Raw genomic sequence first — 12,490 nt, forward strand, 5'->3', positions numbered from 1 at the left:
CAATTTATAGAGTATTAAAGTCAAGTAAACAAGTGAAATTGTATATGTATTTAATTTAAGTTAGCTCAATCTACTAGCAGTTATGTTGTGATAATTAGGTTAGTTGTGTAAGAGTTAACCTCTATGGGATCGGTGTTCTCCCCCCCGCGGGTCGGTTGAGCTAACATGCGCTAATGTGATTAGCATGACGTAAGTAACAAGAACATTTCCCAGGACATAGACATGTCTTATATGGGCAGAAAGCTTAAATTCGTGTTAATCTAACGGCAGTGTCCAATTAACAGTAGCTATTACTGTGAAAAAATACCATGCCATTGTTTGAGGAGAGCACATAACAAAATATACTGCTCAAAAAACTAAAAGGGAACACTTAAACACATCCTAGATCTGAATGAAATAAATAATCTTATTAAATACTTTTTTCTTTACGTAGTTGAATGTGCTGACAACAAAATCACACAAAAATAATCAATGGAAATCCAATTTATCAACCCATGGAGGTCTGGATTTGGAGTCACACTCAAAATTAAAGTGGAAAACCACACTACAGGCTGATCCAACTTTGATGTAATGTCCTTAAAACAAGTCAAAATGAGGCTCAGTAGTGCGTGTGGCCTCCACGTGCCTGTATGACCTCCCTACAACGCCTGGGCATGCTCCTGATGAGGTGGCGGATGGTCTCCTGAGGGATCTCCTCCCAGACCTGGACTAAAGCATCCGCCAACTCCTGGACAGTCTGTGGTGCAACGTGGCGTTGGTGGATGGAGCGAGACATGATGTCCCAGATGTGCTCAATTGGATTCAGGTCTGGGGAACGGGCGGGCCAGTCCATAGCATCAATGCCTTCCTCTTGCAGGAACTGCTGACACACTCCAGCCACATGAGGTCTAGCATTGTCTTGCATTAGGAGGAACCCAGGGCCAACCGCACCAGCATATGGTCTCACAAGGGGTCTGAGGATCTCATCTCGGTACCTAATGGCAGTCAGGCTACCTCTGGCGAGCACATGGAGGGCTGTGCGGCCCCCCAAAGAAATGCCACCCCACACCATGACTGACCCACCGCCAAACCGGTCATGCTGGAGGATGTTGTAGGCAGCAGAACGTTCTCCACGGCGTCTCCAGACTCTGTCACATGTGCTCAGTGTGAACCTGCTTCATCTGTGAAGAGCACAGGGCGCCAGTGGCGAATTTGCCAATCTTGGTGTTCTCTGGCAAATGCCAAACGTCCTGCACGGTGTTGGGCTGTAAGCACAACCCCCACCTGTGGACGTCGGGCCCTCATACCACCCTCATGGAGTCTGTTTCTGACCGTTTGAGCAGACACATGCACATTTGTGGCCTGCTGGAGGTCATTTTGCAGGGCTCTTGCAGTGCTTCTCCTGCTCCTCCTTGCACAAAGGCGGAGGTAGCGGTCCTGCTGCTGGGTTGTTGGCCTCCTCCACGTCTCCTGATGTACTGGCCTGTCTCCTGGTAGCACCTCCATGCTCTGGACACTACGCTGACAGACACAGCAAACCTTCTTGCCACAGCTCGCATTGATGTGACATCCTGGATGAGCTGCACTACCTGAGCCACTTGTGTGGGTTGTAGACTCCGTCTCATGCTACCACTAGAGTGAAAGCACCGCCAGCATTCAAAAGTGACCAAAACATCAGCCAGGAAGCATAAGAACTGAGAAGTGGTCTGTGGTCACCACCTGCAGAACCACTCCTTTATTGGGGGTGTCTTGCTAATTGCCTAAAATTTCCACCTGTTGTCTATTCCATTTGCACAACAGCATGTGAAATGTATTGTCAATCAGTGTTGCTTCCTAAGTGGACAGTTTGATTTCACAGAAGTGTGATTGACTTGGAGTTACATTGTGTTGTTTAAGTGTTCCCTTTATTTTTTTGAGCAGTGTACTTTATGGCAACTGGTTTACTTACATTCAATAATCTTGCTATGATGTGTCATCCTGAGGGTCCCAGAGATAAAAAGGTAGCATAGTTTTGTTTGGTAAAATATATTTTTACATTCAAAACGCAGGCACTGGGTTCTACAGTTTGAACCCCTACTGTGTCTGCCCCCATCTAGATGTGAAGGTTAGTGTCTTTTCTGTAGGGAAGCCATCATTTATGACATTCCTGGGAGAGTATAAAATATATATATTACCATACCATTCCTATATGATCTCTTTAGTTATGTACTTGAAATGTATCAATTAACCAATTCGGCACATTTGGGCAGACTTGATACAACATTTTGAACAGTAATGCAATGGTTCATAGGATCAGTCTTAAACTTTGTACATACACTGCTGGCTACTAAATAGTGGCCTAAATCACACCTAGAGTCCTAAGTGATATAATGGCCTTTCTTGCATTTCAAAGATGAAACAAAAAAATTGAAAATGCATGTATTTGTATTATCTTACTTGTTATATTCTTCTACATTAATTTCAAATTTCCACAAACTTCAAAGTGTTTCCTTTCAAATGGTATCAAGAATATAAACTCAACAAAAACAGAAAAATCCCTTTCAGGACCCTGCCCTCCAAATAATTAATGAAGATCTGTGAAGTTATGGTTAATTGAACAAGCATGGGGAAACGGTGTTTAAACCCTTTACAATGAACATGCACCTGTGGAACGGGTAATAAGACACTAACAGCTTAGAGACAGTAGGCAATTAAGATTACAGTTACGAAAACTTAGTACACTAAAATGGCCTTTCTACTGACTCTGAAAAACACAAAGAAAGATGCCCAGGGTCCCTGCTCATCTGCGTGAACGTGCCTTAGGCATGCTGCAAGGAAGCATGAGGACTGCAGATGTGGCCAGGGCAATAAATTGCAATGTCCGTACTGTGAGAACTAAAATAGAGCTACAGGGAGTCAGGACGGGCAGCTGATCGTCCTCGCAGTGGCAAACCACGTGTAACAACACCTGCACAGGATCGGTACATCCGAACATCACACCTGCGGGACAGGTACAGGATGGCAACAACAACTGCCCGAGTTACACAAGGAACGCACAATCCCTCCATCAGTGCTCAGACTGTCCGCAATGGGCTGAGAGGCTGGACTGAGGGCTTGTAGGCCTGTTGTAAGGCAGGTCCTCACCGGCAACAACATCACCTATGGGCACAAACCCACCATCGCTGGACCAGACAGGACTGGCAAAAAGTGCTCTTCACTGACGAGTCCCGGTTTTGTCTCACCAGGGTGATGGTCGGATTCGCGGTCATCGTCGAAGGAATGAGCGTTACACCGAGGACTGTACTCAGGAGCGATTTGGAGGTGGAGGGTCCGTCATGGTCTGGGGTGGTGTGTCTCGGCGTCATCGGACTGAGCTTGTTGACATTGCAGGCAATCTCAATGCTGTAGTTTACAGGGAAGACATCCTCCTCATGTGGTACCCTTCCTGCAGGCTCATCCTGACATTACCCTCCAGCATAACGCCACCAGCCATACTGCTCGTTCTGTGCGTGAATACCTGAAGACAGGGATGTCAGTGTTCTGCCATGGCCAGCGAAGAGCCCAGATCTCAATCCCATTGAGCACGTCTGGGACCTGTTGGATCGGAGGGTGAGGGCTAGGGCCATTCCCCCCAGAAGTGTCCGGGAACTTGTAGGTGCCTTGGTGGAAGAGTGGGGTAACATTTCACAGCAAGAACTGGTACATCTGGTACAGTCCATGAGGAGGAGATGTACTGCAGTACTTAGTCCGTATCTGGTGTGGCCACCAGCTACATTTACGCTTGATTTTGACCACCTCTATGTTCAGAGAGACATTATTCAATTTCTGTTACTCACGTCTGTGGAACTTGTTCAGTTTCTCTCAGTTGTTGAATCTTATGTTCATACAAATATTTACGCGTTAAGTTTGCTGAAAATAAACAGTTGACAGTGAGAGGACCTTTCTTTTCTTGCCGAGTTTACATATCCTTGCTTCAGGTCCTGAGCTACAGGCAGTTAGATTTGGTTTTAGGCGAAAATTGAAAAAAAAAACGGTCCGATCCTTAAGAGGTTTTAAGGGCCATCAAGCCAATAACTATAAAAACAATGAAGATAAACTATAGGCTACAGGACTAGAAAACGTTGGTGAGCATCCACAAGAAAGTTCATCGTTCTACAGTCCTGCACCGGTCGACTGATCAACACATCCTATTACATGTTGCAGATTAATAAGGTGGTAACAAGACTTCCCTGTGGCTCAGTTGGTAGAGCATGGTGTTTGCAACGCCAGGGTTGTGGGTTCGATTCCCACGGGGGGCCAGTAAGGAGAAAACATTTTTTTTTTTATGAGATGAAATGTATGCATTCACTACTGTAAGTCGCTCTGGATAAGAGCGTCTGCTAAATGACTAAAATGTAAATGAAAGACCATTCATGACATTTAACGCAGATACTGGTTCAGACAATTCAGTGCTTTCAGGGTGTGTTTGTCAGTGACAACTGAAAATAATACTTCAATGTACATGTAGGCCTAAGGAAAAATAATAATTATATATATATATACACACACACCTCAAAAAAATAAAAGGGAACACTAAAATAACATCCTAGATCTGAATGAATGAAATAATCTTATTAAATACTTTTTTCTTTACGTAGTTGAATGTGCTGACAACAAAATCACACAAAAATAATCAATGGAAATCCAATTTCTCAACCCATGGAGGTCTGGATTTGGAGTCACACTCAAAATTAAAGTGGAAAAACACACTACAGGCTGATCCAACTTTGATGTAATGTCCTTAAAACAAGTCAAAATGAGGCTCAGTAGTGTGTGTTGCCTCCAGGTGCCTGTATGACCTCCCTACAACGCCTGGGCATGCTCCTGATGAGGTGGCGGATGGTCTCCTGAGGGATCTCCTCCCAGACCTGGACTAAAGCATCCGCCAACTCCTGGACAGTCTGTGGTGCAACGTGGCGTTGGTGGATGGAGTGAGACATGATGTCCCAGATGTGCTCAATTGGATTCAGGTCTGGGCCAGTCCATAGCATCAATGCCTTCCTCTTGCAGGAACTGCTGACACACTCCAGCCACATGAGGTCTAGCATTGTCTTGCATTAGGAGGAACCCAGGGCCAACCGCACCAGCATATGGTCTCACAAGGGGTCTGAGGATCTCATCTCGGTACCTAATGGCAGTCAGGCTACCTCTGGCGAGCACATGGAGGGCTGTGCGGCCCCCCAAAGAAATGCCACCCCACACCATGACTGACCCACCGCCAAACCGGTCATGCTGGAGGATGTTGCAGGCAGTAGAACGTTCTCCACGGCGTCTCCAGACTGTCACATGTGCTCAGTGTGAACCTGCTTTCATCTGTGAAGAGCACAGGGCGCCAGTGGCGAATTTGCCAATCTTGGTGTTCTCTGGCAAACGTCCTGCACGGTATTGGGCTGTAAGCACAACCCCCACCTGTGGACGTCGGGCCCTCATACCACTCTCATGGAGTCTGTTTCTGACCGTTTGAGCAGACACATGCACATTTGTGGCGTGCTGGAGGTCATTTTGCAGGGCTCTGGCAGTGCTTCTCCTGCTCCTCCTTGCACAAAGGCGGAGGTAGCGGTCCTGCTGCTGGGTTGTTGCCCTCCTACGGCCTCCTCCACATCTGATGTACTGGCCTGTCTCCTGGTAGCGCCTCCATGCTCTGGACACTACGCTGACAGACACAGCAACCTTCTTGCCACAGCTCGCATTGATGTGCCATCCTGAATGAGCTGCACTACCTGAGCCACTTGTGTGGGTTGTAGACTCCGTCTCATGCTACCACTAGAGTGAAAGCACCGCCAGCATTCAAAAGTGACCAAAACATCAGCCAGGAAGCATAAGAACTGAGAAGTGGTCTGTGGTCACCACCTGCCGAACCACTCCTTTATTGGGGGTGTCTTGCTAATTGCCTATAATTTCCACCTGTTGTCTATTCCATTTGCACAACAGCATGTGAAATGTATTGTCAATCAGTGTTGCTTCCTAAGTGGACAGTTTGATTTCACAGAAGTGTGATTGACTTGGAGTTACATTGTGTTGTTTAAGTGTTCCCTTTATTTTTTTGAGCAATATATATATATATAAGTAACTTGTATTTTCTTTTTAAAGAATTTAAAAAAGTAGCAATTCAACAAAAAATGCCATTTACGCTGGGCTAAACTTTACAGCATGTCATTGCCCAAGTGGTTTGCAATTGATTTCCATTTTTCTAACGGTTATCAATTGCTCTGGGTCTTTCACTGTGCTCATCTAGGCTACGTAACAGTGTTATCATAACCGGCCAAAAGTGATCACACCAATGCACTTTGTCCTCAACTTTCTGACGTGCATTTTCTATGCTGTAGGCCTGTTTCACATTCAGCAAATTAGTAAAAGTAAGCCTGCTTCTTTCCACAAATAGGCCATTAGACTTAGTATATTAAAAAAGTATCAAAATAAAAAATGTCCTATAGCTTGGTAGCCTATAGCTTTCATTGGATTTCACGAAGAGAGGACAGGCCTATTATTGGAGAGCTGTAACAGACGCTTGTGATGTGTAGCTGAAGAAAGAAACTACAATATTAGTTACCTATATTAGGCCATTCATTAGCTAAATATATTAGGGCAATATTTACCTGTCAAAGTGCAAGGGGAGAAAAAAAGTTGAGATCTGTAGTGAGTTCCTCCAGGCTAAGATCTGTGGTGCCTGGGAACACAAAGTTTCACTAGTGATTAGGCATAGGGCCATGTTTTTACACAACACAATGGCTATACCTGGGCTACAACAGGGCGACGAGGAATTTATTGTCGTCATCTCGTGAATACACAATTATTGTCCATAGGTTGTAAACTGCAGTGACGTAGCAACCATTTGGATGAGTTTGGGTATGTTCTTGACAGTTTAGAAGGACAAGGTACCATAGCAGGCCACTCATACGGTGGATTTTATCAGTGTTAAGATAGTAGGTCCTACTATAGGAAATGACGGACTTCCCCTTTCCATCTCCCTGCCCGTTCTTAATGCTGTAGCCAAATCTCTCCTCCAATAGGCTGTTAGGCAAAAAAACTACATTTGAAATAAGTGTCCAACAAGCTTTTGTAGTCTGGCTTTTCCTGGGACTCCAGGAATAGCCGTGGCAGCGGAGAGGCCAGGTGCGTAATTGTGCAACAGTACAAAGACAGGCTCGAGATGTAACCTACAGCCTAAGTAGAAGTGTACGCATATTAGACCATAATTCATATAAGCGCAATGTTAGGCTTAATACCGCAGTGAATATATCCAGTCAATTTACACAGCGAACTAAAACATTTATTAGATAAGGAAATCATAGGTAGCTACCCTATGTGCCTCCAGAGGCTGCGCTGAGTGCACTCCCTACCAGTCCAGGGGTACGCAGCTGGAGAAGCTACCATACGTTACAATGTAATGAAGAATGTTATTGTTTTCAAGTGAGTATAAAACTCTAGGCTGGAAACTGCAGTGAATAGCCTATGCAATTGGAATAACTGCTTAAATGCCTGGTGTTTTGAATGCATCCCGGTATTCATTTCAAAAGAACTGCATCTAGACTGCCTGATTGAGAAACCATTCATTTCAGTTACAGGTTTTTTTTCTTAGCAGTTTTACAAGGTTCAGGCACACAAGGCCAGTAATATGTTGTATTTTGTCAGGATGTTTCGGCTAACAGAAATGTGCTAATGTAGGGATTTCTAGTGACGCGCATATGAATTATGATAATGCATGAGCACGGAGGAAGTGGTATCCATAGTTCACACATTTGGCTTCCGTGTTTTAAAAGCGTTTGAAAAGGAGTTATATAGGTGCGTACATATCATAGTAGGTTGCATTCCCAGGACTATCAGTGGGCTAATTGAATTAAACACTGTTGCTCTTGTAATTACCATGTTTCACCATCATCTAAAAGACAATGCCGTCTTTGAAAATGTCATCATGAATGAACAGACCGCAAAACATGCGTAGTGATACCACATTTCACATCACAGCCTCAATAGTCAACCTAAATACATTCTACCACCATGCAGTACTTCTTTTTACATATGTTCAAACTGTGTAGGCTAACAATTTGTTTTGTTTGTCATTTAGCAGACGCTCTTATCCAGAGCGACGTACAGGAGCAATTAGGGTGCTTTTCTCAAGGGCACAGACCGATTTAACCTAGTCAGCTCGGGATTCAAACCAGCGACCTTTCGGTTACTGGCCCAACCTCTTAACCGCTAGGCTACCACCCAGCCCACAATCCACTATTCCTTAGTAACCTCTGCAATGTCAACAGTAAGCATGTCAGTCTCTCTTGGCTCAAAGTAGAGGAGAGATTGACTCAGTGTTAATTTCGTCGCCAATAACTGACGAAAACTCGTCAAATCCCCATCTTTCCCTAACTAAAACTGACGATAATGAGATGCCCCGAAAAATAACCCCAATAACTTTTACAAATTTTAGTTAACAAAAAGAATTCCACGTGAGCCTAACGGACATTTCATTTGACATGAAGCTCCATTTCATCTGTTTTGTCCAATCCTAAACATGCATGCACAATATTTCATGCAATCCTCTCATTGGCAGAATTGACATCTTTCAGTCATGTGGTCTGATTGAGCTGATCTGCCCCGGCTCTCCCTCACAGCTCCCAGGTGGTCACTTCAGTCACTTGTCAGTCTTTTAAACTGATGCGAAGCCAGGACACTTGACTTGCAACTAACCTCAACTAGAAACAATGTTTACGCTCTCTCCTACTTTCATGTAGGCTATTTTTGCTTTGATCAGAAGCTCCATTTTCCCATGTGTGCTGTTATTCACTCATCGGTGTTGCCGCCGCCACGCCGCAGTCCGCAAATGAGAGTTGTGGTTGCTTTCTTCCTATGGGAAGAACAAATGCTATTTGTTGAATATTAGGAGTACTGTAATCCGTCTGGCATTTTTGGAAAGATCCCATTTACCCACTTTCAAAGGAAACCACTGTTATTTACCCCCTTGTTATTTACCTCCCTTGACTGTTATGATGGGGGGGGGGAATCAAAGTTGTAAATTGTTTAACCTGTAGCCAAGGCTTTAAAGCCTATATAGCTAATTATGGCTGGCATTGGGCACAATCTGCCACAATATTAATGTTGCCAGCTTAAGGTATAGGAGGGGATAGTAGGCCTAGATGGACAAGGCTATCTGAATATGATTACAATGGAAGTTGGAGGTAGCCTAAATATTCATTATTTCACCTAGACAAATCTATACAGAACAATTTCTGTATTTTTATTTTACACAACAATTTCAAAGATTTTACGGAGTTACAGTTCATAAAGGGAAATCAGTCAATTGAAATAAATAAGGCCCTAATCTATGGATTTCACATGACTGGGAGTACAGAGGAGTCTTGGTCACAGATACATAAAAATAAAATAGGTAGGGGTGTGGATCAGAAAGACAGTATCTGGTGTGACCACCATTTGCCTCGTGCAGCACAACACATCTCCTTCACATAGAGTTGATCTGTTGATTGTGGCCTGTGGAATCTTGTCCCACTCCTCTTCAATGGCTGTGCGAAGTGGCTGGATATTGGCGGGAACTGGAACACATTGTCCCACACGGCATTCCAGAGCACCCCATATATACTTCCTGAGCATTCTTATATCTCCAAGATATAGGGCAAACACCTCAAAACCTTGTTTCTTATGATACATTGTTTGCCATTTCTGAATATGTTATTCAATGTGTTTCTCTGGGCTATACTAGTAAATGCCAAATTCAATATTTTACCAAATAATTGTTATATATAATTTTACCTAAAGGGGCCCTAAAATTCATAATCAAATAGCTAAATGATCCATAGTATGACCATCTTAAAACAATTACATTCTTCACCTTAGAACCCCCCCCCCCCCACGATCATATTCATCTCAAATGACTCAAGCAAACAGAATTACCTAAAAAAATAAATAAGAAAAACACCTCTCCCCGACCTAGTTAAGACAAATGTAGTAAAGTATTTTTGTCTAATACAACTGTTTTTTTTGCGCCGGACCACAGGAAGACTAGCTGTCGCCACTGGCGTCGGCTAATGGGGATCCCACTAAAATCCCCATCTAAAATCTAAGACAATGCATATCAACATGGTTGATATGAAGCTAAATCAATCAATTTAATGCTGGATACTTTCTTATCCCCTCCCCACATAGACGCACACAGGAAATGGGCTGCATACATCATGTCTGACTGCAATAAACCAGTGCCGCACATCCTCCTTCCTATAAATGTCTACTGATTGGAAAACTCATTCTTGTATCACTTTCCATCTGGGCTCTTTAAAAGGCAATCAGCATAGCTTCATCTGTGTATATCATGTGCTCCTTGAGATGATGATGACGGCACTGGCTCTCTCCTACACAACGGCCTTCTCCCTATCAAGGCATCTGCAATGAATAATACCACCCATGAATGAGTTATTTAGTCTTTGTTTGCTCAGATAGGGACATCTCTGAATATTAATCCAGAATTTTACACTTCACAGTTCTCGCAGGGCTGCTCCGATTTTTTTACAATTTTTTATTCAAAAAGGATGTACAGCTCGCTTTGAGCTTTAGGGAAATTACAGTGTGGTGCTTGTTATGAAAGACATTGAGCTTCACGTCTACAAAACTAACTCGATAGCGTTCCAAAACCACACACTGGGTGATGTCATCAGCTGGGAATTGACATCCGTTCTACTCCAGCTCGTCTGTCTGTCCTCTTACAGTACGTACCTTCCAGCCGCTGCCTGCCTCCCTGTAGTAGGGGAAGTTGTCACAGATCCACTGGTAAATCTCGCTCAGGGTCATCTTCTTCTTTGGCGAGCTGTTGATGGCGAAGGTGATGAGGCTGGCGTAGCTGTAGGGCGGCTTGCCGTCTTTGTGCTGCTGGACCTCCTCCTGGTCCAGCGTGGTGTTGGGGTCCAGCATGGCGTTCTTCTTGCCCATGCCCTGCCCCCCGTGGCCCCCCTGGGCATCCGCCTTCTGGATGGCAGCCCGCATGGTCAGCTGAGGCAGCCAATCCATGGAGGTCAGACTACTCTCCAGCTCCGACGTCATAGCGGCGGCAGGCTGGGCTAGGCTGGGGGGGGGCGGGGGGGTGTTGATGGGTGGAAAGCAGGCCAGGTGAGGTGAGTGGAGGCTGAGGGCAAGGTTCCCCCAGCTCAGCTGTCTAGCGGTCTCTGAGTGAGGCCTAGAAGAAGATAAGACAGGTAGTGTTTAGTCCAATTACACACATTTTGAAATTACACTAACAATGAGGTTGGTGAGCATAAAAAAAAAAAGACAAAATGTCTGGCAGCTAGCTAGACATACTGCATTAAATTAGTATATTCCCTGTAGTAAAAAGGTAAACGTCTGACTGCTTTTAGGTACTTTCAAAACATATGGATGCTTCCCGTTTTACAGGATACTAGAAGAAAAAAAATAAAAAAATATATATATAATAATTTTTAAAAAAACAGGTAGGTATGATTGACTCAGCCTGGCCTTAAATCCACATATTGGTAGCCAACGCTGTGCCACATTTTGTTAGAGATGGTTCACAATACCACACAAGGCTGTCTAACAAACACTCCATAATCCCGATCCCAGGCCAGCACACAGGAACTCAAGTCCAGGAGCATCCCACTGGCTTGCTTCTGAAGCTAAGCAGGGTGGGTCCTTGTCAGTCCCTGGATGGGAAACCAGATGCTGCTGGAAGTAGAGTTGGAGTGCCAGTAGGAGGCCCCCTTTCCTCTGGTCTTAAAAGAGAGATCCCAATGCCCCAGGGCAGTGATTGGGGACGTTGCCCTGTGTAGGGTGCCGTCTTTCGGATGGGACGTTAAAACGGGTGTTCCGACACTCTGTGGTCGCTAAAGATCCCATGGCACTTATCGTAAGAGTAGGGGTGTTAACCCCGGTATCCTGGCTAATTTCCCAATCTGGCATTCATACCATCATGGCCACCTAATCACCCCTAGTTTAAAATTGGCTCAGTCATCCCTCTCCCCTGTAACTATTCCCCAGGTCGTTGATGTAAATGAGAAAGTGTTCAGTCAATTTACCTGTTAAAATAAAAGATATCCCACCACCCCTGCAAGTTAGCACATTCACTCTCCCTGCTGCCCATAGAGCTGACAGAGTTAAATGCTAGAGGGAGAATTGTTTTCACAACTGCCAGCCAAATGGGGGAATGGCTCAGGAGGAATTCTGACTGCAGGGGAGTAAACCCTCCTCCCCCAGGCGGAGCCTCTACCGTAAACAACTAGCCCTGTGTCATCATGCCAACCGTCCTAGCCTATGCTCGGCCCTTTGTATCCGCCTTGATTTGCACACAAACAGCCCCTCTCTCGCTGGGCTCGATGCCCTCTCTGGCTTAAAATAGCAGCAGAAGAGAGGGGCCTAAAGTTACAGGCATAGATAGGTGAAGGCAGGCAGCCATGCAAAACAAGCCCCCTGTGAAGGACTGACACTGCACTATGGTGGGGGAGAAAGCCCCACAGGAGAAAGAGGAATCTCCACTGTGTGTGTG

General features: G+C 44.8%; 1 protein-coding gene across 1 annotated transcript in view; it reads right to left on the reverse strand.

The window, feature by feature from the left end:
• The window catches only part of LOC106582813 (forkhead box protein J3), a 90,335-nt gene that overhangs the window by 52,604 nt on the left and 25,241 nt on the right, over positions 1-12,490 (reverse strand). Inside the window, exon 2 of the mRNA XM_014166268.2 lies at positions 10,714-11,170. Within this exon, the coding sequence (XP_014021743.1) occupies positions 10,714-11,037 (324 nt within the window). The 5' untranslated portion in view covers positions 11,038-11,170. The remainder of the gene's footprint in view (positions 1-10,713; positions 11,171-12,490) is intronic.

Source organism: Salmo salar, chromosome ssa22, assembly GCF_905237065.1.
Source record: "Salmo salar chromosome ssa22, Ssal_v3.1, whole genome shotgun sequence".
In the NCBI taxonomy this organism is placed as follows: domain Eukaryota; kingdom Metazoa; phylum Chordata; class Actinopteri; order Salmoniformes; family Salmonidae; genus Salmo; species Salmo salar.